Consider the following 23,761-nt stretch of genomic DNA (forward strand, 5'->3'; position numbering starts at 1 on the left):
ACAAAATCATAGAATTTGCAGGGAAATGGATGGCATTAGAACAGATTATGCTAAGTGAAGCTAGCCAATCCCTAAAAAACAAATGCCAAATGTTTTCTTTGATATAAGGAGAGTAACTAAGAACAGAGTTGGGAGGAAGAGCATGAGAAGAAGATTAACATTAAACTGGGATGAGAGGTGGGAGGGAAAAGGAAAGAGAAGGGAAATTGCATGGAAATGGAAGGAGACCCTCAGGGTTATACAAAATTACATACAAGAGGAAGTGAGGGGAAAGGGGGAAAAAAACAAGGGGGAGAAATGAATTACAGTAGATGGGGTAGAGAGAGAAGATGGGAGGGGAGGGGATGGGGGATAGTAGAGGATAGGAAAGGCAGCAGAATACAACAGACACTAGTATAGCAATATGTAAAACAGTGGATGTGTAACTGATGTGATGCTGCAATCTGTATATGGGGTAAAAATGGGAGTTCATAACCCACTTGAATCAAAGTGTGAAATAGGATTTGTCAAGAACTATGTAATGTTTTGAACAACCAACAATAAAAATTTTAAAAACAACAACAAAAAAAAAAAAAACAAAAAAACAAAGGAGAATCAAGATCTGAAAGTCTTGGGCTTTCCAAGGAGCAAGAGTCCAAGCTAGTATTGGGAGAATAAGATTCTTAAGAGATTTAATTGTTAAAAGCTAATTTTCTTGAGCTTTCTTTAGCCAGAATGTTCTAAGAATGAAAGTGATGGATGGTATTTCTCAAGTATGAAAACACCAATGTCCCAGAGTTAAGTGTCTATTCTAATTGCTACTGCACTCCAAAGAGTCCTTCAGCTTGCTCATCTGTGTTATTTTTACTTGCTAAAGCAGAGGTGTCTGGGTGATAAATTGTACAAGGTGCTCTGCTCAGCACCACTGGTGTGTTATAATAAATATTGCCACTGAAAGACAAAGTAAGGAACCAGTGAACATTTTCATAGTGTAGGATGAAAGGTTTTTTTCTGACTTTTTTTTTAAAAACAAGAGAAGCAGTTATTAAATTTTAATCTAATTGTAAATGGTTAAACAGGTGAAGATGGTAAAACTGTTTTAGGGAAATATGAAGGCTTCGATCACAAATGTACATCCATTCCGTCCTTCAAAATACACCTGAGAGTAACTCCCACACAAAAGCATAATTAAGGAAGTGGAAATGACCATCTGCTAAACAGAAAGTAATGCAGGGGAGCCCTAGCATCTTAGTAAGGAAAAAAGAAATGCATTATAATCTAAACCTCAATTTCCATTTCTCTGAGACCTTTGCTATTGCTACATTAAAAAAATAAATAAATACTAGTGCATTTCTTCCATTCCTGGTAAAGACAAAATGACAGAGGGCTATAATCTGACTTCAATTTGTTACAGTTTTCTACATCCATAAGGAAAATGTAGAAAAGACTTTTTAAAAGATAGAGAAAGAATCAAGGATTCCAAATTTCTTCTAGCTTAACAGAATTCCAATTTTCTTTCGATACAGCTAACATTCTGTAATCACGTATTAGGGGAGGCTGATTTCACCTTCAGCTGAAGGAGTGGGTCATGACGGGTCTGACCTCTGGACCTTGCTCTATATCAATATCAGGGTTAGGCACAGGCACAGGCCATGGTGTTAGCCAATGAACATGAGAGGGAGTCTGTAGAGTAGTTTCTGGGAATATTTCCTCACATTGAAGAAAGACTTACTGCCAAAATCAGCCACTTGTTCCTGGGGACCAAGTGATGGTGCCTGTCACTTTGCTACCAGCAGAACTGAAATGGAAAGAACCTGGGCCCTGATGACATCACTGAAGAGTTAAGTTAATTGGCCCCAGGACCTGCTCACCTGGACCTGTGCACCAGGTTGGGATTTCTATGACTTGCAGCTGGTATCAATCTAACAGCCACATCATTGGGGCTGGAGCTTAGTCGAGGCCAGCTTGTCCTTGTTCCTGACCCTAGACATTATCATGCTCACAATTTCTAATCACACCCAGAAAACATAATGCAATTCTAGAAGTTGATGCCCCTGACTGGGATACTCCTTCTTATTACTAAAATACTTCTATTGGTTTACACAGCCTGTAAGGTAGACTCCAAACTGTTCTGCACAAAAAATTCAATGCGATGCTTGCTCCCTCTGGCATCTCCTCCACTTGCTTGCTCCCTCAAACCCTCTGCTTGGACAACACAGAAATAGAATTTTCTTAACCACCAGAGCTTTCCACCTGCAGTTTCTTACTTCCTGCTGCTTTCAAGAGCCAGCCCCAAAGTCCACACAGCTGTGCCTGCCTGGTTACTCCTCCCTTTATCTTTGTGATTCCACACATGCAAGAATCTCTTCTTCTCTTTCACACCTTCCAAGAATCTCCCTTCCCCAACCCTGCCCAGCTCCCGACAAACAGACATGATTTAAATGCAATATTACAAATGACAAGAGCTTATAATCACTTACTTATGCGAAGGACTCCCCAGTTGCCATGCAGACTGCTCTAGGGTGGAGGGTGAAAAATGTGTTCTATGTCCATGCGATCAGTGATTAGAAAGACGGGGGCTCATAAAGAAGAAGCCCTATAGTTACTGAATGATTGCAAGACAGAGACAGACAGATCCTTCCTCTACCCACACTGGAATATAGTTGGAGTAAGGTGCTATATATTCAAAAGATAATTAACCTGTTTGTATCAGAAATCAATTTTTCCTTGCATCTGTCAAAAATTTATTATGTCTTGGGGCATGAATGTAATAATAACAAAATCAAAGACTCTTTTTTATCCTCTGCTAGAAGTTGGGTATCTTTTTAAGGATTTCAGATCTGTAATGAGCATCTGGATATGTCCAAGTGATTCCTCTCTTCTCTGAGGCACCACCGCCTGCCTCCCTCCACCCTCACTGACTCCACACTGACAAATATAACCCTTCTTTTGAAGACTCGCTTCTTCTCCTTCACTCTTATTCTCCTAACTGGGGCTGCCCATTATACAACGCAGGCTATGGGGATTTGTGAGCACAACAGGGTCTCTAAGAATTCTTTTGTGAATTGCCAACTTTTAGAATTGAAACAGAGGGAAAACATAGGCCTTGCTTTCAAAAGAACCTTATTGAAAAAGCAGGCTAAAAAGAACACAGTTGTCCTTGGGTTCTACAGGGTATCAATTCCAGTACCCCCAGAGGTTATGAAAATCCATAGATGCTCAAATTCCTTGCATAAAATAATGTAGTATTTTTATATATCCTACAAATCTTCCCTCATACTTTTAAAATTTAAAATATTGTTTCTATACAATTATGCCTAATGGTGGAATCCATTGTTACATATTCATACATGCACATAATATAACAACATAATTTGGCCAATATCATTCCTGCCTTTATACTTTAATCATCTCTAGATAACTTCCAATACATAATACAATGTAAATACTATGTAGGTGATTGCTATACTATATTGGTTACAGAAAAATGACAAGAAAAACATGTTAGCTACATGTTCAGTATAGATTCAATTTTTTTCCAAATTCTTCAATCCACAGTTGGTTAATCTATGGATTCAAAATCCAGGGACATGGAGGACCAATTATACTAAATTTTTGCCAGTATGTAGAGAGGGATATTGTTCCAGGTCCTGGTTCCAGCTGCCACTTATGTGGGAACACGTTCCCCACCTCATTAAACCTGCAGTTTACTCATAGAAAGTAAAATTCTATCGTGAAAAAAAAAAATCAAAGCAAAACAAAAACAAAATAACTACCCATTTTCTAAAGGCAATATCCATTCTCTCAAGCCTCCCATCAAATGCATGAAAGGTATCATCTTTATTTTATAGATAAAGAATCAGAAGCTCAGAACAGAAGGTCAATGTACCCAAGGCATCCAATTAGGAGCTGGGCTGTCATTCAAAGATGGATTATTCAGGATGTCCAAATACTACCACTCAGCTTCTTCCTACTCGGGTATTCTCAACACCAGTTTGAGCTCAGTGACTTTAGACAGAATGCAGTTAGTGCAGGTCTTCCCTTCATTAATAAACATAGATGGTATTGATCTTAATTAACTCCTGGGGGTTCTACAGACTTCAGTTAAATAACCTTGATAAAGTGCTCTAAGAATATAAATAGACATTATTTTAGACCACACTGTTAGAGATAATATTTGCCTCTTGCAACATCAATAATTGGGAAGCAGAAAAATAGTGATTTTTAAGGGAACCTTTAAAAATACATAAATATTTGGTATAAGTAACTTAATTGAACATTAATATGTTTGTTTTGGATGCCAAAATATAATTGGTATTTCAAGAGACCTAAAATTAAAATCAAGAGAATCCATTTCTAGAAAATTGAATCTTTGTACTTTTGTAAACATTCTTTTTTTTTTTTTTCAACCAATTGGATTTTTAATTGCATGCTTCTTTGGTCTCAGTGCTTAGTTAAAGAACTAAACTGACCCTGGTCTTCGAGGTCAATTATTAACACAAATCTGAATAGTGCTCTGAACCACAAACTTAGGAATGAGAAAAAATAGATGCATGCAAACCAAAGGAAGATAAACTTGTGTGTGAAACTAATTTTCCTCAGAAGAAAAACAGATATCTCCTTCAACATAAGGGTGCATTCAGATTTGTTTTTCATATTAGTAACTTATTTAATATGGCAATGGGCAAAAAGCAATCTATTAAAAAAGCAATTTTCCTCTTACCACGGGGTGTTTTATCATTTGATGTCTAGCATTCAATCAGAATGTGGCAATCTTTTAATATTTTATGAGCAGAAAACAACTCATTTGGGCATATAGACTCCAGAAACGTGAAAGTTTTTTGTAAGCCTTGAAAAATATCCTGAATGGCCTTTACAGATGCTGGTAAGAAAAAGGTCAAACTGGAAACTTGAACTTCAAAGTTCAAAACATTGAGAAAATTATGTTTTAGAATAGGCAAACATTTAGGCATTTATTTTAAAATATAATGTATTCAACTCACAGGAAAAAGTATCAGTTCCAACTCATTCCTCCACTTTCTGAAATCTAAGACATTATAGAAGCTCCTGGGGGGACAGGCACTATATCTGGTTCATATGTACACCATGTGCTCCTGGCACATTTTAAGTGTTGAGTAGATTTTTATTGAATAAATGAATAAATGCATTTGTTGTTTTAGATGAAAGCAAACTGGCCTGACAAGACCAGGACCCAGCCTGACTGTAGACACCAGCTTGACCAGATGCTGCGTGAGTTGTGGCAGAATGTTAGGGACTTTCTCTTCACCAGAAGGTGGGATATAGAGTAAGCTACAGTGCAAGAAGAGCATCTCCATCACCTCTGGCACTCTCTACAGCATTTGCCTCCATTTCCATTCTGTTATCTCAGTCTAGAGGAATGGGGTTCTGTCCTGCTTCTAGGATTGACTACCAAGTCTTCAAAAGGCCAAGAGAGCTACTCTATACCTGCCAGGGGTCAAATCCTGTCCCCTACTCTGTACCTACCTCAACCCTAGGCACACAGCAGGTGCTACCTGGAGGAAGACAGGGCTCAGACTCTTGCCACCATGGTTCTCCTCTGCCCACCAGATAGAGACCCACAGACCCAAAACTCTGCCTAAATTAGGGCTGCCTTTACTCTGTCCAGGCACACTGTGGAAATTGGCTATGTTTTCCAAGTCAATCCCTTCAGGTTGCATATTATCTGTCCTCAAGAGAATCTTCTCACAGCTAACTCCATGATCTTAGCCACAAAATGAAGATAACACACCCAGACCATCACCCAAAATATGACCAACCATTTTTGGATATTTTGCCCTGGGGAAAAACCCGGGCTGTAAGAGGATAGTGAGGTTGGTGAGTAATTTCCCCAAAGACACATGGTCCTAAATGGCAGAGAGGAGAGAACTCAGCTTTTCTTCACCAACAACATTCTCCTGCTTCTACATCATATCACTATGGTAGACATGTCCACAGGGAAAAGGAGAAGAGCAGAAAGCTGGGTACCTCCTGCTGCCCTCGAGAGGACAGCAGACAGCCACAGTGTCACTGGGTAGGATGGGAAGGGTTGGTGAGAGAAAGGGGCAACAACTTGAACCCAGAAATCAGAGCCTAGAAGAACAGATTGTTTCCCAGTTCCAAAAAATTTCAGATGGGCTTGAGATGCTTTAAATCGAGGGACTTTCAACAATTCCCCCTTCTGAAATTGAGATAAACATGAAATTGTCACAGTGATCAGGTGGATAGATCCAGTGGGATTTGTGTGATTTAGGACTTCCATCCTAAGTTGAATAAACAGTAAGCATTACTGCAGCCTGAGATCTCAGGAGCTAGTTTAATTAGGGGGTGGGACAGATAACTCATGTCCAAGATTGAAATCTTAACATCTGATAAAAAGTAAATGAGAGCAGATTAATACAGAAATCTCCAGGTTAGGTTGCTACTATCATAATGTGAAAATGCGCTGATTGGGTCACCTAAAAGTAATGAACTTCATGCAGTTCCAGATCAAGGGTCACTTTCTTCTCAGGACCCATCCTCACTGGAGGGGGACAAGGCCTTCTGCTTGGTCAAACACACTCAAACTCTTAGCCTTTGCTAAGTACTAAATTTTCTAAGTTGATCTCAGCAGCAGCTTTAATCAGTCCTACAGTGTATATAAAGATCACCCCTCTTTTCAATTTAATCATTGGATTCCTTCCCATTCATCATTCCAGACCATTATTTTAAGCTCTCAAGCAGAAGACTGCATATTTATGCTTTCCCAATAATACCCAACACCCCAATGATTTCCTGATATAAAGAGTCTTCTCCAGCACTGATGTTATTAAGGCTAAGAGCAAAGATTTATAAATTTGCTGGCTCCATAGATGTGGGAGGGAGTCGAAGTCAGCCACTTTAAGGATGTCAACATTGACAATGACAGTGGGGACAGGTTAAGTCATATCCGCCTTCATTGGCTAAAGCCAAATCTTGCCAATGAGCAACAGACAAGAAAACTGGCCTCTCCTCTTTCTCCAGCCATCCTCTTGCAAAATTAACAATATAAGTAAGAAAAAGAGCCATAAGTATATCTCTGACTATATTTTTCAGTAGCAGCTACCCATTTTCTTCAATAATTCCTTTTCCCTTAGAGAAAGTATTCTGTACAACGGAAACACTAGGAGCAAGAGAATTTCATTAAGGTATTTAATTTTTCTTTATAGAGAAAAATGGTTTTGAAAGAAAGAAGAGAAAATGATCTACTGGTAGATTATGAACTGGAATTTAAAAAAAAAAAAAAAGAGTTCCACATTTTCCTAACCTGCAACAAGACTGCTATAATATACATTCATTTTTAACATATTTGAAACTCAGTCATAATATCTGCAAAATTCTCCACTCTCATAGGTTTCAATGTTTCTATCCAGAACAGACACGTGGAAATGCATACACTGTAAATCCGAGCCAAAGAATAACTGATCCAGAGTAGTGATCGTGAGAAGCAGTCAGCACCTTGGGATTCTTTGCATAGGTTGGGGACCTGCAGCTGGGTGCTGCCAAGCTTCCCGCCAGGTGGCAAACAAGAGTACTTACGCAGCTCGCCCACTTTCAATATCTCACACAGCATCTTGGTCAGCTCTATACTACTGCGGCCAAAGGGACACTCATGCTTATCTTCTCGGCTACTGTTCTCCAGCACGATCTGCAGTGGAAAAGGATATAGGTCAGAAAGGGAAGTCAGTGACTGAAAAGACCCAGAACACTGGCTCCATTCCAATAGAGGAGCTCCAGATCCCCAAACTAAGATTCTCAGGGCCAGGGCAAAAAAAAAAGCACATAACATTGAGTATGCAGGACCCTAAATTCTCAAGTTTTCCAAATCTCTCACAACAACTCTCTCTGATTTAATCAGGAAATATTTTGCATCTTGGTTTCCATTTGCACAGAGGTATCTGTGGGGAATTTTTCAAAACAGTGCAATGAAGATTTTTTTCACTTAAGTGACAATACTACAGTCCTGTTGTTCCAGTCCTAGCTTCCCTTTCTTGGAAACAGCAAAATCTTCTGTGGCTTCAATTCCTATGTTTCAATTGTACATTTCCTGTGGAAGTTTCTGTGTTCTTGCAAGATCTCATCCCTGGCATTAGTTGACTGAACCACTTCTGCAGGACATGTGACACAAAATGGACCAAACAAAGTCCCTCCCTGAGCCATCTCCTAAAAGGGGAAACACTGGTCCACCTAAGCTGATGGCGGTCAGGTCAGAAGTTACCCAGATGTTGGCCTGCAAAAAAAAAAAATGAAAAAGAAGCCCAAGTGCAAAGAAAAACAGATGAGAATAGTATTTGGGTCATGGGGTCCACTTATTCCTGTAGCAGAGCTACTTCCCTGGCCTCATGGTTTGTTTACTTGGTTCTTCCTCTGAAAATCCTTTATTTCATGTAAGAAATTCTCCTCTTTCCTTAAGCAACTCAATATGTTCCCATCACTTAAATTTAAGGGAAATATTCTACACATAGATTAAATAAGATCAGAACAAAGCAACAAAACATTCAGGTAACTAAACTTCTAATTCATGTCACAAAAGGAAAAATTCCCAAGAAGGCTAGTTATTTCTCTGTCTTATATGCCATTTGTTCATGTCTAAAGTTGTTCCTGAAACTCTTCTGCAGTAAGCAAGAGTTGCCTGGTACCTCCACAGTGAGGCTCTGCAGAGACTGACTATCCCTTTGTTTCCCCTTTGCTCTGGTGTGGACATAATTTTAGTGTCCCCTAAGGCTTCATATGTTGAAATTTCATCCCCACTATGAGGTATTAAGAAAGGGAAACTTAATCTGACCATGATGTTTAGAGATGGACCTTTGGGAGGTCATTAGGATTAGATAAGGTCATTAGGGTAGAGCCCCATGACTGAATACTGGTAGCTTTATAAGAAAAGGGATCAAGATCAGAGAAGACACACATGTATGCTCCTTTTCTCTTGCCATGTGATATGCTATACCACCTCAGAACTCTGACAGCAGGAAGGCCATCACCAGATGTAGGTTCTTAACCTGAAACCTCTAGAACTGTGAGCAAAATAAATCTTTTTCATTGTACAAAGTTATCCAGCATCAGGTATTTCACTATAGTAACACAAAACAAACTGACACCTATCTAGATTCTGGGTAGCAAAGTGGTGGGGATGGTATTTGATCAACTTGATCAACTATACATGTGTGTGTATGTATGTGTGTGTGTGTGTGTGTGTGCATGCACACTCACACACACACAGTTTTTTTTTTCAGAGCTGAGAAAAGAACCAGGGCTTCACACACACTTGGCAAATGTTCTACCACTGAGGTAACATCCCTAGCCCTTAATCAACAATATTAATCAAGTACCTCTTATTTTACCAGGAAGATAGCTGAGCCTCATCATATGAGGAACCAGGTAAGTAAAATTCCTGACCTCTGAGTATTCATTACAATTAAAGTGAGACAGATTAAAAACAAAAGAGGTAGCTACAGGTCATCACAGGGGCTAATGAAAATAAAATAACATAATTTTTTAAAAAAATTATGATAAAAAGTGACAGGGAAATCTTCAGGGAGAGAGTTTAGATGACATGATCAAAGGAGGTTCTCTGACTATTGAGAATCAAAAGATGAGAAAAGGAGCTTTGCTATGTCAAGGTCTGTAAGAAAGAAAACACTGCAGATAGAAGGATCAAGGTCAGTGTTGCCTGAGGGAAGCTGGGTGCATTTCAGGCAGCCCAGCACACTGCCTGATCTACAGCATAGAGGAACTTGACCTGGTGCAGGGCAACTTCCAAGACCTGGAGGGGCCAGTCTGGAGCAGAGTGAGCAGGGAAGCCCAGATGGTAGGGGAGAGACCCAGAGGGAGCAAGGAAGGCAAGGAGGGGAAGGCCCTTAAGAAAGAGAGATCAGAAGAAGACAACTTGGAGGAAGGGAAAAAGAAAGCCGAGGGGGTGGGTGTGAAGGAAAAGTAAGCACAAGAGCTGTTTTATTGAGGCAGGCAGGGTAATTACAAAGAGGAGTGATAAGGACAGCTCATTAGAGGGTTGAGTTATTTAAAACTAAAGGAGTGGGAATTTAATAAAAATGTGCTCCAATTATTTTCTGTATAAACACCATAACAATCACACACACACACACACACACACACACACACAATTACACACATTTGGCAGTACTCTAATGACAAAGTGAACTGTTTCCATCTATGGATGTTCCTTGCAACTTGACACTTCTACCTGACCCTACGGATCACATTCACAGCTGGCATGCTGGATCTTGACTTTACGTGATGTATCACCAGCAGTTTTCACAGCCTTCATGATCATCCAAGTTGCTGATGAACTATGCCATTTCGTGGGATTTTTCAACCATTTGTAATGTACGCTCACATGAATAATTATACATCGAATATCATAATGAACACAGCCTTCAGTCTCCTTGAGATGGATGATGAAAAATGCTTCCTTACAATCTCTCTAGGTAGGTAGCACATGTTATGGGCTGATTTTTCTCTAAGAAAGCAGAAGGGGAACTCCAACTACACCCTTTCTCCTAGCAGGCAGTGAAGGGCCATGGCTGGAGTCCTGGAAAGCCTCATCTCCTCTGCCTGGTCTGCCACAAAGAATCTCCTTAGACCCATGTCTGAATCACCCTCTTTCTCTTAAGGGAATCCTTCCTGGTTCTAACCAGGGATTTCAGTTCAGGGAAAGCAAGAAGGGAGAACAACCAAGTCCCCATCAACCAGGGAATCATATATCTCTTTTAAAAATCCTGTGTTTGAGACATCCAGATCAGTAAGCAAATCTGAATCTCCTGATGATGGGAAGATGAATGGGGGCCGGGGAGGGGAGCACGACAGTGAGAAGACAGGCATAAAGAAAAGACAGGAGACAGGTAGTTTTCAGCTGGCTCTGGGATCCCAGCTCCCAGCGAGCACATTCCCTTGTATTTCACATTAACATTCTATTAACATTTCATGAGCGCATCAATATTTAATGAGGATGTGATCCACATACACTGTAGGTAGAATTACTGCAGCCAATAAATGTTCAGAAAACATTTCCAAGGCACAGTTTATTAGCAGGCACTAAATTAAGTGGTAATTTAAGTAATCAATATGTAAATCCGCTTGAAGAAGCCCTTCTCTTTACTTTTTAATGCACTGTCCATCTTCTCATATTTACCCACCCAAAGAAAAATAAACCCTCCTTCCTGACTGATTTCTGTAGTCAAAAAAAAAACCCCAGATATTTAAAGTTGCTTAAATAAGCTTTAAGATCGAAATTCTTACAAGAATACCTTAGAAAAGACTACGGTTATGTCTCTTACCAATTAGATATTACTATAGTGAGAAGTCATTCTTAAATTAGATACTAGATTTTATTTTTTTAAACACACTGATACATCTATATGCACCTTCAATATTCTGGTATTAACCAATGTCCACTTGAGATGTTTAGAAAAGTTCCCTTGGAAATATTAAGGCATATTTTGTATCCTTATTTCCCCCTTAGTCTTCACTTTAAGAGCAAATATTCTGGAACAGAACCCACAAAGAATGAAATACTAAAACCTGCTATTGTCACTCAGCATATACCAAAAGAAGTTGTAACTCTCTGCATGCTTTTTAAAATAGACGAACATCTGTCCTCGGGCCCCTTGTCAACCTCACAATACTGTACGATGTTGTGTATTCTATAAGATGCTTCATACAGTGTATTTACACATTCTCTACCAACTTTTCATTACCAAATCTCTTCCTTCCTCTTTATAGTTTACAGATTGGCTTCACATAAGTACTGCTGTGAAACTCAATGCATTTCGTGCCTAAGGAGGCTGAGGGAACTTTCCTTAATTTCCTCTGTCTTGAAATTAAAAGGAGTAGCTGAGTCCCAGCTCCTCCTAGACAGAACTATAAGGTTCTCTTTCATCTCATTTATCCCCTAAAGATCCGTGACCAAAGAGACTGTGGAGTATCCCCTCAGATTTTATATCCATAAATTCTGAGCTCCCCTTAGAATGCTGAGTATTTCTTCTGGTCTTTCTTCAACTATGCAAGTCAGGAACCCTTTGGCTTGGCTTGACCATTCAGTGCTGAGGAGAAAGCCAGCCAGTCCTCCTCTGGCTGCAAGGGCCACCCTTACACTCTTATTTTATTTCCAGCATTAACCTGCTGATGTATACCCTGTTGGCTGTGCCTCACCCACTTCCTACTGCTTTGTGGAAGCTCTCTCCACCAGGGCAAACCCAATCCATTCTGTGGCCCAAAGCCATCTCTAGAGGACACCGTCGAAGGCGTCTTGTCATCTACAGGCTTCCCTCCCTTGCTGAACCTTCATGATCTTTGACTTTAACCTGCAGTCAGTACGTGTGTCCTCCTCACAGGCCACTGGGATCTGTGTGAGAAGTCATGTGGTGTCCTCTCCAAAGAGAAGGGATTGAGGGTATTGCCCAGTTCTGATCCCAAGGCTGAATAGTGTGGAGAGCCGGGCAACGTTGCCACTAACTCATGGAGGCTTAAGCAAGGCAATGCATCTCTGTGAGCCATGCGGACATACCTAAAACACAATTTGTAGGACTGCTGTGCCTGTCAAGCTACACATGAAGGCAAAGTGCCCAAAACAAACTCATGGAACTCGTGAGGATGTATAATTCTGCCACAAAGAATCTCATTAGACCTATGTCTGAATCACCCTTTTTTCCCTGAACAGAATTATATTCATGATGATATTCAATGTATAACTCATTGCCCTCCCTCTTCGATTCCCAGGTGGCCCTTGGCCAGCATTTAACACAACACACCAGCAAATAAACCAAAATCATGAATGCCGTGAGGTTGGCTGTCTGATGACGGGCCTCTCAGGACATATGAAAGTAAGGCAGACACCTTCTTGTCACTTGAGCATATGACGCATAGCCAAGTGTCCTCACCTATTTATGTTGGAAGTCCATGACAGGTAGTACCCTGCAACTGCATTCAAGCAGAAACCTCCACAGGAACACAAAGTGCTGCCAGGAGAGAGAATAAGCAAAAACCCCAAAGAACAAGTCACTCTATGGCATGATGCTTTCATAGTGAAGTCCTAATCCTAAGCAGTTCCAACCAACATCTGTCTTCAGACCCCTTGGCAACCTCATGATACTATAAAATCTTTCTTCTGCCCCCAGTTAAGGGAAATGACCACTTTGACCCAAGAGATAAAACTAAATTTTTAACCAGGAGAGCACCCCCATACCCCGACGAAGAAGTCACTTTACATTAGTAACAGAGATGCCCAGAATGAAGCTTCTGCCCCTACCTCACACCCCCAAAACCCAGACCTCTCCCAAGTCAAAGAGGAAACCAGCTTTATTTCTTCTTGCAGAGGCTTGGGAGCCACGAAGGAGTCACTTCTCCTCCATACTCCCTTGGCACCAATGCTCATGGCGACGGGTCCCCAGGAAGTCAGAGACGAGCACTGGGAAGAACACTAAGTGGCCTCGAGGGGGCTGCACACAAGGTTAATAGTGATCACGAATTGTAAGCAAGTCCAGGGAATTAAAGAAACATGCCAGAGTCCTAATAGGATGATTTTAAATGGGCAAAGAAAGAACATTAAAATTATAGTAAGTATGCAGAGCAGAAAAACAAAACAGAACAAATTAGAAGAATAGGCTGCTAGTCCAGATCAGCATGACAGGAAGTGAGGCTCCGAGGAAAATAATCCTGAAAGAAAAAAAACTTTAAGGGTGCAGATAAGATGACAGCAAAAGATAAACAGCAGCTGATATTTATAGATGGCGTTTATCCCCCAGACCTGTTCTAAAAGCTTTGCATTGATTGTCTCATTTCACACAATGCACACACACACACACACACACACACACACACACTAACAGCAGAAATGCTACACCATTCCACTTTACAGATGGGGAAATCAGGCAAAGAGATGTTGAGTAACTTGTTAAAGGTCACACCGCACAGAAATAAAAAAGACCCATCCCAGGAACTTAGGTGGCGGACTCCAGAACCCACATTCCTGGTTACTAACTCCTGCTGGAAAAAAAAAAAAAAGAAAAGGTAAATAGTAATGAAGGTTTGATGAGGAAAGGGCTTAACATGAAACAGATGTGTAAAGAGCACCGTGACTCTGGACAGAAACAAACCTCCTGTATCTACTTTTAACAAAGTTTGTTTCTTGGTGACTGTGCACATTGCTTAACCTCAGTTTTCTTGTGTAAAAAATGGAGGCAAGAATTCTACCACAAAGGGTTATAAACCAAATCTTTATCAGTCTTATATTTTTTTTAATCTTATAAAGGGTTATAAGACTAAATGAAAACACAGTTCGTGCCCCAAACGCAGCAAATATTGGACAATGGTGGTGGTTGATACCAATAGTGTTCTAACAATGCCATGAACTGTTGTTCTTGGGCATTATCATTTGCATTTCTGAAATATTCTTAGAGCAGCTAGGGTAAAGCTATTGGGAAAAAATGCAGCAGAAAGCAAAACACAACTTGTACAGATTAGTAACTGCTCTTTGGCAAAGTGAGGACTTGAGTGGAATAAACATTATTTCTGACTTAGGTTCCCTGAAGTTCCTGCAGCACTTCTTTGTGATAGTGGTTCTGACTTTAGTGTGCATCAGAATTCCCTGGAGGGCTTATCAAATGCAGACCTCTGGACAGTTCCTGTGAGGGTGATTTAGTTGGTCTAGGGTGGAACCCAAGAAAATAAGCAAGTCAGTAAGCCAAACCCTAAATACTTCTGAGCTACTGGAGGGGATTGAGGATGAGAATGTTGCAAAAGAATCAAAGAGAATATTTAAAGGTTATTTTTAGCAACATCCTTCACCTTCCCTGAGTCTTAATTGGCCATTATGATGATGAGCTGTAATGGGCTTTCAGAAGGTCGAAAACAACTGTGTTAGGGGTATCAGTGTAACTGACCACCAAGGAAAAGAACACCCAGAGCAAGGTGTGCAAAACCTTCAGGAGCTATTTCCAAGGGCCAAAGAACAATGCATTCCAGGAAGAGGAGGGAAAAAAAAAATTCAGAGGTCAAATTGGTGAAAATACAAAAGTGGAAAATGCACACAGGGAACTGAGATAAATAACAATCTGGACAAATGAGAGGAATGGAATAAAACCCAGCTAATGAGGTGAAATGCTTCTAGAATAAAATTAGGCAATTGCACATACAGAGGCATAATAAAGGACATAAATATAAAATGGCAAGGAATTGACTGGGTAATGGTGTAGTAATTAAAGCCTGGAGGTTCATAACAGACCTCGAATTGAACATTAATCAACCAAAAAGAAATGCTCCCCGCACTTTGATATACAGCAACAAAAGCCAGACTTGTGAAACACACCTAGCAATCAGAGCCAGGCTCTGCTGAAAGGCCCTCCCTTTGAATATTCAAGTGAGTGGAACAGAAGGTATTAAATCACAGCGAGAACAACTTGTGTTTATATGTGCACAGTGACTCAATATCACCGAGGGAGGCCCGGGAACCAGCTCTGTTGACCGCTCCAAGGCCAGCAGGTCCCTATTCCTCAGCAGACACCTCCACGGAAGAAGCTGGGCTGGCATATCTCCTCTCTCAGGCCAGCACAGTGTTCCTGGATCCAAGGATGGCTGCAGGGGCGGAGGGCATCTTCAGGCACCACCACAGGTTTGTTTATTTAAAGAAGTGGTTCTCTAAACTGAACATGCATTAGAATCCCCTAGAAACATATTAACATACAGATTGCTGGGCCCCACCCCCAGAATTGTGTTTCATTCTGTGACGGAACCAAGAATCTGTGTTTCCCAGGTAATGTGGAGGCTGCTAGTTTGGGACTGTACTTCAGGAACCACTGATTTAAAGGCCCTTCACGTTGGGCTGAGGATGTGGCTGAGCACTTGCCTAGCATCCATGAAGTCTTGGGTTTGATCCCCAGCACTGAAAAAACATTAATTTAAAAAGGTATTTCACATAAATCCTCCCAGCTTCCATCATTAGCAAACCTCTGGTTTCTAAAGACATGCAAAGAAATGAGAGTGGATGGAAAAAGCAATAAATCTGGTAGTTGGTTTTTGTCTGTAACTAATAAAAAATATTGGTAAGTTAAAAGCCCTAGAGAAAGAATGCAGATAGTTGGTTGCCAGAGACCGGGGAGAAGGGAACTAGGAAGCAAATTGCTTATTGTATACCATGTTTTGTGTGTGTTTTTTTTTTTTTTTTGGAGGAGGGATGAGCAATGAAAATGTCTTGGAAGTAGATCGAGGTGATACATGGATAACATTGTGAATGTCTAAGTGCTACTGACTAGTTCATTTTAAAAGGGTTACTTTTATGGTATGCGAATTTCAAAACTTCTTTTAAAAAGTCTAACTATAGATCAAATGATTACCATGTGTAAACTCTCGAGTGTTTTGCTCATTTGTTCTTCACTAGCCGCTGAAACAGGATTATATTTCACAGATGAGGAAATCAAGACCCTAGAGCTTAAGTAAATTGGCTGCGGTTTAGAACTGAACAGATAGGATCACTATAGGTGATGGTTTAGAAATGGCTCAATTTCTTGCCATTTTATATTTATCACCTTTATCATGTCCTATAGGAGGCCCAAGGACAGGGCATAGGGTTGTAATGGTGAAGCCTCACCACATCATATGCAATCTCCTGATGGAAAACTATTCCAAAGTACTCTGCTTAAATGCAAACCAAATGCACTTCTTTGCCGTTGTTTCTGGAAAGTCACATTTTAAATTACTGTACAGACATTATCTATCAAACTTTAAGGTATTCACATATCACTGGGGGAGCTTGTTAAAATGCAGCTTCTGATTCAGCAGGGTGAGGTGGGGTCTGAGGTCCACCTCTCTAACAACCTCCCAGATGATTCTGTTGCTGCAAGTCCAAGGTCCACGTTTTGAAAAACAGAGCACTGCTTCCTCAAATTTCTCAGCTGAATTCTAGGTCTCCACTTCCACCTCCCCAAATACCTACAATACTTCCCTCTTTCATTGGTTCATTCATTGGAAAGATATCTTAAGCATTTATTATTGTGGGGCAACTTGCTAGATGCTTTGTAAAAAAGCATACATGAGGTACTAAGCAACTCAGTGAGACCCTGTCTCTAAATAAAACACAAAATAGGGCTGGGAATATGGCTCAGTGATTGAGTGCCCCTGAGTTCATTTCCCAATACAAAAAAAAAAATGTATGCATGAACTAAATAACGACTTGAGGGATTTATAGTCTGTTTGGAAGATAGGGATTTATAATCTATTTGGAAGATAAAAGGGGATGGGCTCTGTGGGGCAGGCAGACTTTCACATCCTAGCCACCTCTTTGAGGTGCTTCTATAATGTTTGCATTGTTTACAGGAAAGCATCAGGGATGTAGATGGGGTGAAGTGGGCAAGGAGGGGGAGCCTTGTGGAGAAGATGAGCTCTCAGTCCCATCTTGAAGGAGAAGACATGGATGCCAGCCTCTCTCTCCAGAGGCATCTTTTTAACATTTCAAACCACAGTGAGTGATGGAATGCAATAAAGATTAATTACAACTGGGAAATGGATGCTGAATGAAGGCAAAGAAGCCCCTCTGCATCTTGGGCAATATTAGCAATAAATCTCAAGATCACAGGGCTCAACATTCATTACTGAATACAAATGCCTACCATCTCCTTCACCAGAATGCAAAGACACCAAGACGCTGGGCTTTGCCTGACAGTCACCGTTGCATGAAAAATTAAGCCTGACATTTCTCAAGCCTGGTTTCATACTGAGAAATTGTCACCACTGTGTCAACAGTTATGGAAGTCTCAAAATAAAGTTACCTTGCACATATATTGTCTGAAACACATTTGGATGTAACTTGCGATACTAAACAAACACCTTCCAGGAGAGCCAGTGGCAAAGTGGATTCCTCTAAGTCAGCTCCCCCCCTCCCTTTCTCACTTAGCTCATAAGAGTTAGAAATTCACAGTGTAGGGAATGGATCGGAGGAGATGGAAAGGTGAGTAGAGACAACTCCTTCCCATCATTCTCTTCTGACAAATAATAAGCCAGCCATTTCAGAAACATATTTTCCAATGGGAAATGTTACTTCTGTTGTTATATACTAATTTAGCTACAATAGGAAAATTATTGACTGAAACCCAATTAAGAAATTAGGCCATAAGTTGTTTTATTTGAAGTTAAAGGCATGTGAAAAAATTTTTTTTATTATTAAATCTAACTTTTTAAATGGAATTCATCTCACTAGGTCTCATTCTACATAAGAGTCCCAAATCTTGGCTACTTCTGCAAGAGGAAGGAGCCCAGCTGTGGGAGAGCCCTCCTACAGGAACAGGCCCAGATGTGGATCCCTCCTATGGAAACTGCATCTGTGACACCCCTCCCCACACTTCCCCTCTAACACCTGTCCCAATTTTTCTTCTCCTTTAGATTCTCCTCAAATGTCACTTTCTCCAGTTAAATGCCTTACATAATCTCTTCCTTTAAAGGCCTGAGATTTTTTTTTTTAATCTGTATCTTCCTTTCAGCAATTCTCCCTTTTGCCCCCATTTGGGGTGAAGTGTGCATGCCTTACCTTTCCTGACAAGGTCAAGCTATGGCTTCCTCACTTCTGAACCTCTCATACTGCAGCAGAGTGTGGCATACAGTAGGCACTTATGAATAAAATAGTTAGCAACAGCAAATGGTAAGCAGAGGACAGAGTTCTGGCCTCTGGTTGGGCGGGCTGTGCCCCACAGTGACTATGGAGACCTCCACCTTCCCTGGTTCTCCTAGGAGAGTTTCCATGACTTATTCGTTCTTCATCTTCAGATGAAATTAAATCACAATAAGGCAAAATCATCTTGCTATCCTCTGTCACCCACAGTCCCATCTCAGACCAAGGGCTCAGGCAAGGTTCCCAGACCCTCCACCCTTGGTAGTCATCATGAGGCTGGCTCGGGGCGCAGCAGCTCCTCGGCAGTCGGTACATGGCATCTGCATACGCTCTCCAAGCTGTGGAGGAAAGTGCACTTGGAAACTGCCAGGGTGTCAACCTCACGTGCCTGGTGCACCCCTGAGGACAATGTGACTAGACGGAAGGAAAGGCACACTCAGAAGTGGATTCTCTTCAGGCCAAAGCCCACATTTCAAAGGCCCATTTGTGCAAACTGTGTGCTCAACCTTCTTTGTGTATTGGGAAGAAATAAACATTTACAGAATGTTCGAATGTGTGAAAAATGTCCTTAGTTGTGTGTTTATGAAAAACACTTGGCAAGTATTTGCTATAAATGCTTCCTGTAGATGCTGTGAGTGAGAACCAGCAGGAATATATATGGGATGACAGACAGCCAATTCCCATGACAAAGGAAGGTCCCCTACCACAGATGCCTGCTGCCTGACTCCACCTTCAGGTCATCCACAAAGGAGGCCCCAGGAATGCAGGTGGGTGGGTGGGGGGGAGGCAAAGAGCTGTGTACTCCACAAGGAGTACAGGGAGCAAAACCACTGAGTGTTTCCTAGGTGATAATGCCCCCCAGGATTCCCTCCCTCAGGCACGGTGGTTAGCATCTCTGATTCCAAGTGCCCTGTTCCAGATGGAAACATGCCCTGAACTCCCACTTCATCTTCCTTGCCTGAAGCCTAGCCTCACTTGACTCAAGGACACTTTCAGGTGAAAAGGGAACATTGGAAAACAAGAACATTTCCAAAACATTGGTAAACAAACTATTTATTGAGAACAGGATGAATAGGGACATTTCTTTTAATTCCTCTCTAAGACCTCTGAAGATAAGGATGGAGAGGGAAGAGGGTACCATATGCCAAAGCAATGAATGACTATGATCTTCCTAGGGAGCAACCCAGAGCAGCTCAAAAAAGGCCCTCTGGAATGAAGCTAGTGTCCTTCTTTCTGCCACATGAGGGACACATTGCTACCACAGAGGGGCTGGCTATTTTGGGTTTCTCATTAGTCCATCTAATAAACAGCACAAGGGTTGAAATATTAGGAAGAACAATCATCTACAGGTTTATATACCCATGGACTATCTTTCTTCTTCATTTCAAAATTTTTTTTAATCCATTCTAATTAGTTATACATGATGGTAGAATTCATTTTGACACATTGAACACAAATGGAGCACAACTTCTTCCTCTGGCTGTACATGGTGCACTGGTAGTATAATCACATACATATATAGAGTAAAAATGTCCATCTCATTCCACCATCCTTCCCATCCCCACTGCCCTCTGCACAAAACTCTTTCTTTTAAAAAAAAAAAAAAAAAAGACAAGGAAAAAATACAAATCCAATGTGCTTAAGCTTGTCAAGGCAAAGAGGCCAGCTGCCTGGCTCTGCTCCTATTCACACAGGTGCCCACTTTGGCCTCTCCCTCACAGCCTCACCTTCAGCACAACCCCCCTCCCCTGCCTAAAGCCTAACATCCTTCCACAGCAATTTTTGTGCTGATTTACAAAGTTATTTCCTTTAAGAACATTTCTAGAAATGGAAAGGTTAAGTTGAAAGGTTTCAGCATTTTCACCGCTGAAAATACATAGATAAACCATCATCTAAGAAATGTGTGTCATTTCACGCTCCCCAAAGCAACATGGGAGAGTTTCTTATAAAAATCATTTCACTGGCTCATCTGGACTTAGGGCGGGTAAAGAAAATTCTGTGTGTCCCTATCACTGTCCTCAGGTGGAGAAAGAACAGCCAGCAGGCCCAAAGGCTCTCTTCATCAGCGCCATTGCTGCAAACCTCCTGTAGAGCCATCAACCTGATTCAGGTGCCCCCTTCCCCAGTGGTGGAGAGGATGGAGATTTACCTATCTGTAGGTGCCCACTGATGTCCTGAGAGAATTGGTAAGACAGAGAGTGTCCCTCATTTAACTCCATGACTGCTTGGCACTGTGAACGGGACACATGTGAGTAGGACTCACCTAATGAAAGCAATCAGACCCCTGCAGTTAACTCCTCGAGTTCTCCAAAGTTGGCTTACTGCTGAGAGGAGCAAGCAAGACAATCCTTGAAAAGGTAGAGGCTCTTGAGGGATCTCCTAAGCCACATGTGAGAGCAAGCTAAGCAGAACTTCTTGACCTTCAAAAGGCCTGCAAGCCTGGAATTGTTGGTAGCTTGACATCAGCCATGAGGGACTATTTATACGACAGAAACTGGCAAGCACCCCATGCTACAGGGAAAATGTTTTTTAAGTTATTTATTTTCACTCCCTTGAACTGGCCATGGAGTACTAAAACATTTCCACTAGAACTGCCTGGATCCAAAGTCCAAGTTTGCCATTTACTATTTATTGTAATTAGGAACAAGCTACTTAACCTCCCTGAACCCCTGGTGCCCTTATCTGCAGAATGGGTACAATAACAGTGTCCACCCTGGAAAGTGACTGTGAAGTCAAGTAGGGAATACATGTAAAAATGTTCATAACGGTGCGGGGCACACATTCCTCACTCAATAAATTTTAGGGCTTTTTGTTTTGTTTCATTTGGGGGTATTTATTTATTTACTTTTGGTTATTGCCATCTACAGACCACCAAGCTATCAGGTTATGAGTAGAATTGACACTTCTACCCAAATAATTAACTAAACTTTGGTCTTAATGGCTGAGACTGAACTCATGTCTAGCCTTGTACCATGCACATGTCCTCACAATTTTAATAATGAAGGCATCGCATAAGGCTTAATACCACGTAGCTTCAACCTTAGCCATCAGATGGTCCCACCAGCTCATCAAAAAAGTTCTTTCCCAGTTAAGCTTCAGCTGTGATCCTTTGGCACTTTCACTTAGGACCATTAAAGACATCACAGGGGAAGAAGGAAGGCAACACATTGTCCCTTTCATCACCTCAGGGATTCTGCACAGCATATCCTTCATCATTCACTTAATGAATCCAATGATTCAATTAAATTAAATGATTCAATGATTGACAGTGAGGGCACAGGACAAAAGAGACAGTCCCTGCTTGAATGTTTCATGATTAAGGAAGATAAGGATTAGATAATAAAACATAATATCTAATTCCAAACTAATGCTCCTAGAGGTCGTAGCACAGAAACAAAAACGATAAAAGAGGAGCCTGAAGAATGAGGAATGGAATATAAGTGGACATGGTGGTGGCTGGAGAAATGAGAGGCAAAGTCCCATGGCACGGGAGTATCACCATCTGAATGGTCATCCAGGCTGGCTTCACTGACCTTAGTAATCACAAATTTTTAAAGAGATGTAAACCACATATACAGGCATCGTGAATTCTCAAGTCCTCCAAGTGTCAAAATTCTTATTCTTAAATAGCATTTAATAAACTAGCCAAAGAGAAGTTAGCTGTTAGTGCTGTTATATCCATTATTAAAACCGTTTCCATTGCTTTATAAAATACAAGAAAACACTGTATATTATTTATGATTTATACTAAATTTTTGAACCTTGGGTTTTACTAATGCAGCGGAAAAGTTGATAACATTAAGGTCAATGTAAAAATAAAATTACCTTACAATGTCAGACACTTCTGGGTGCATCAGGCATATCCCACAGTACCTACAGGGGAAGCTATTTTTAATGAATACAGTGGGATATTTGGGAACATCACCAACTCAATTTTATAATACCAATGCAAAATGCCTTCTGAGTTGGTAGGCAGACTGCTAATACGAGCCAGCCTCTGGTCACATAAATACAACTCAAAAACAAAAGTCAGCAGTGATTCATCCAAGTATAAGCATCAGCGTATCTGGGGCAAGGCCATTTTGGGGCATCCCAATATAGCTTCTCATTCAGTTTCCATTCCACAGTGGCCAAAGCCAGAAGTGTGCTCCAGATAGAAATCCATTTCCATGGATTCCTTTCTTGAGGTCAATCCTGCCAGAAGGCCTAGCACCAGAACCTTCTGGCAGGGTCCAGTCACCCACTTGTGCCGCAATCTGGCTGGGCACAAATCACGAGCCACTCAAGCAGGAACAAACTTTATTTCCAAACTCCACCAGCACACTCCCTGGGAACTCTCCCGAACGCCCGCCACCCACGCGGCTTCTCCAGGAACACACCACACACCAACCAGAACTCCCACCACCGGACCTTCACCAACCAACTCAAACTCTTCAGGAATCCCCGCGAGAGCTCAACCGGAACTCAATGGGAACTCCTAGAGAACTCAAGTCATCATCTTAATGGCTCCCTGGAGTCACCTCTCAACCACTACTTCTGGCAAAAATGCCATGTGTCATCCTGACTCATCTGTGGCCCTCAACACACTTGGTTTCAGCACTCATATTTAATGAGTGTGTTCTAAGGGCCTTCCGTGTATCCAGCACTGCTGTGGACACAGGTATGCAGAAGTGACCCAACACATGCTCCTTGACCCTGTGGAGCTTCCAGGCTCTGAGGGGAGAGAAAGTGAAGGATTGAACCACACAGCTGCCTGGGGAATAGATCCACAGGAGAGAAAGCAAGTGAAATGCCCAGCGGCCACAGCACACCTGCTATGTTCAAGGTCAACAAGCAAGTGAGGCACTGAATTGTGGCCCCCTCCCTGAATTCCTAGGGATTTTTGCTAATCCTCAATATTCTAGCATGTTGCACTTGGAAATCAGACCTTTAAGGGAAGAATTAACCTAAAATGAAGCCATTTTATTTCTCAGCTTTAACTATCTTGTTAGTATTTTGTAGATGTTCTTTACCAAGGAAGTTTCCCTCTTTAATTTTATTTTAATTAATAAAAGTTCCCTGAAACTTTTATTGTGGATTGGGTGTTGGGTTTTCTCAAATGCTTTTTCTCTATCTATTGATATTGTATCATGA

The 23,761-nt window shown here is 41.2% G+C and overlaps 1 protein-coding gene across 5 annotated transcripts in view; it reads right to left on the reverse strand.

The window, feature by feature from the left end:
- Elmo1 (engulfment and cell motility 1) overlaps nucleotides 1-23,761 on the reverse strand; it is a 561,359-nt gene that overhangs the window by 245,172 nt on the left and 292,426 nt on the right. For all 5 annotated transcript variants that reach the window (XM_048786467.1, XM_048786466.1, XM_048786470.1 and 2 more), the window contains one exon: nucleotides 7,555-7,663. In XM_048786467.1, coding sequence (XP_048642424.1) covers nucleotides 7,555-7,663 — 109 coding nt within the window. The remainder of the gene's footprint in view (nucleotides 1-7,554; nucleotides 7,664-23,761) is intronic.

This window comes from Marmota marmota, unplaced genomic scaffold (genome assembly GCF_001458135.2).
Source record: "Marmota marmota marmota unplaced genomic scaffold, marMar, whole genome shotgun sequence".
In the NCBI taxonomy this organism is placed as follows: domain Eukaryota; kingdom Metazoa; phylum Chordata; class Mammalia; order Rodentia; family Sciuridae; genus Marmota; species Marmota marmota.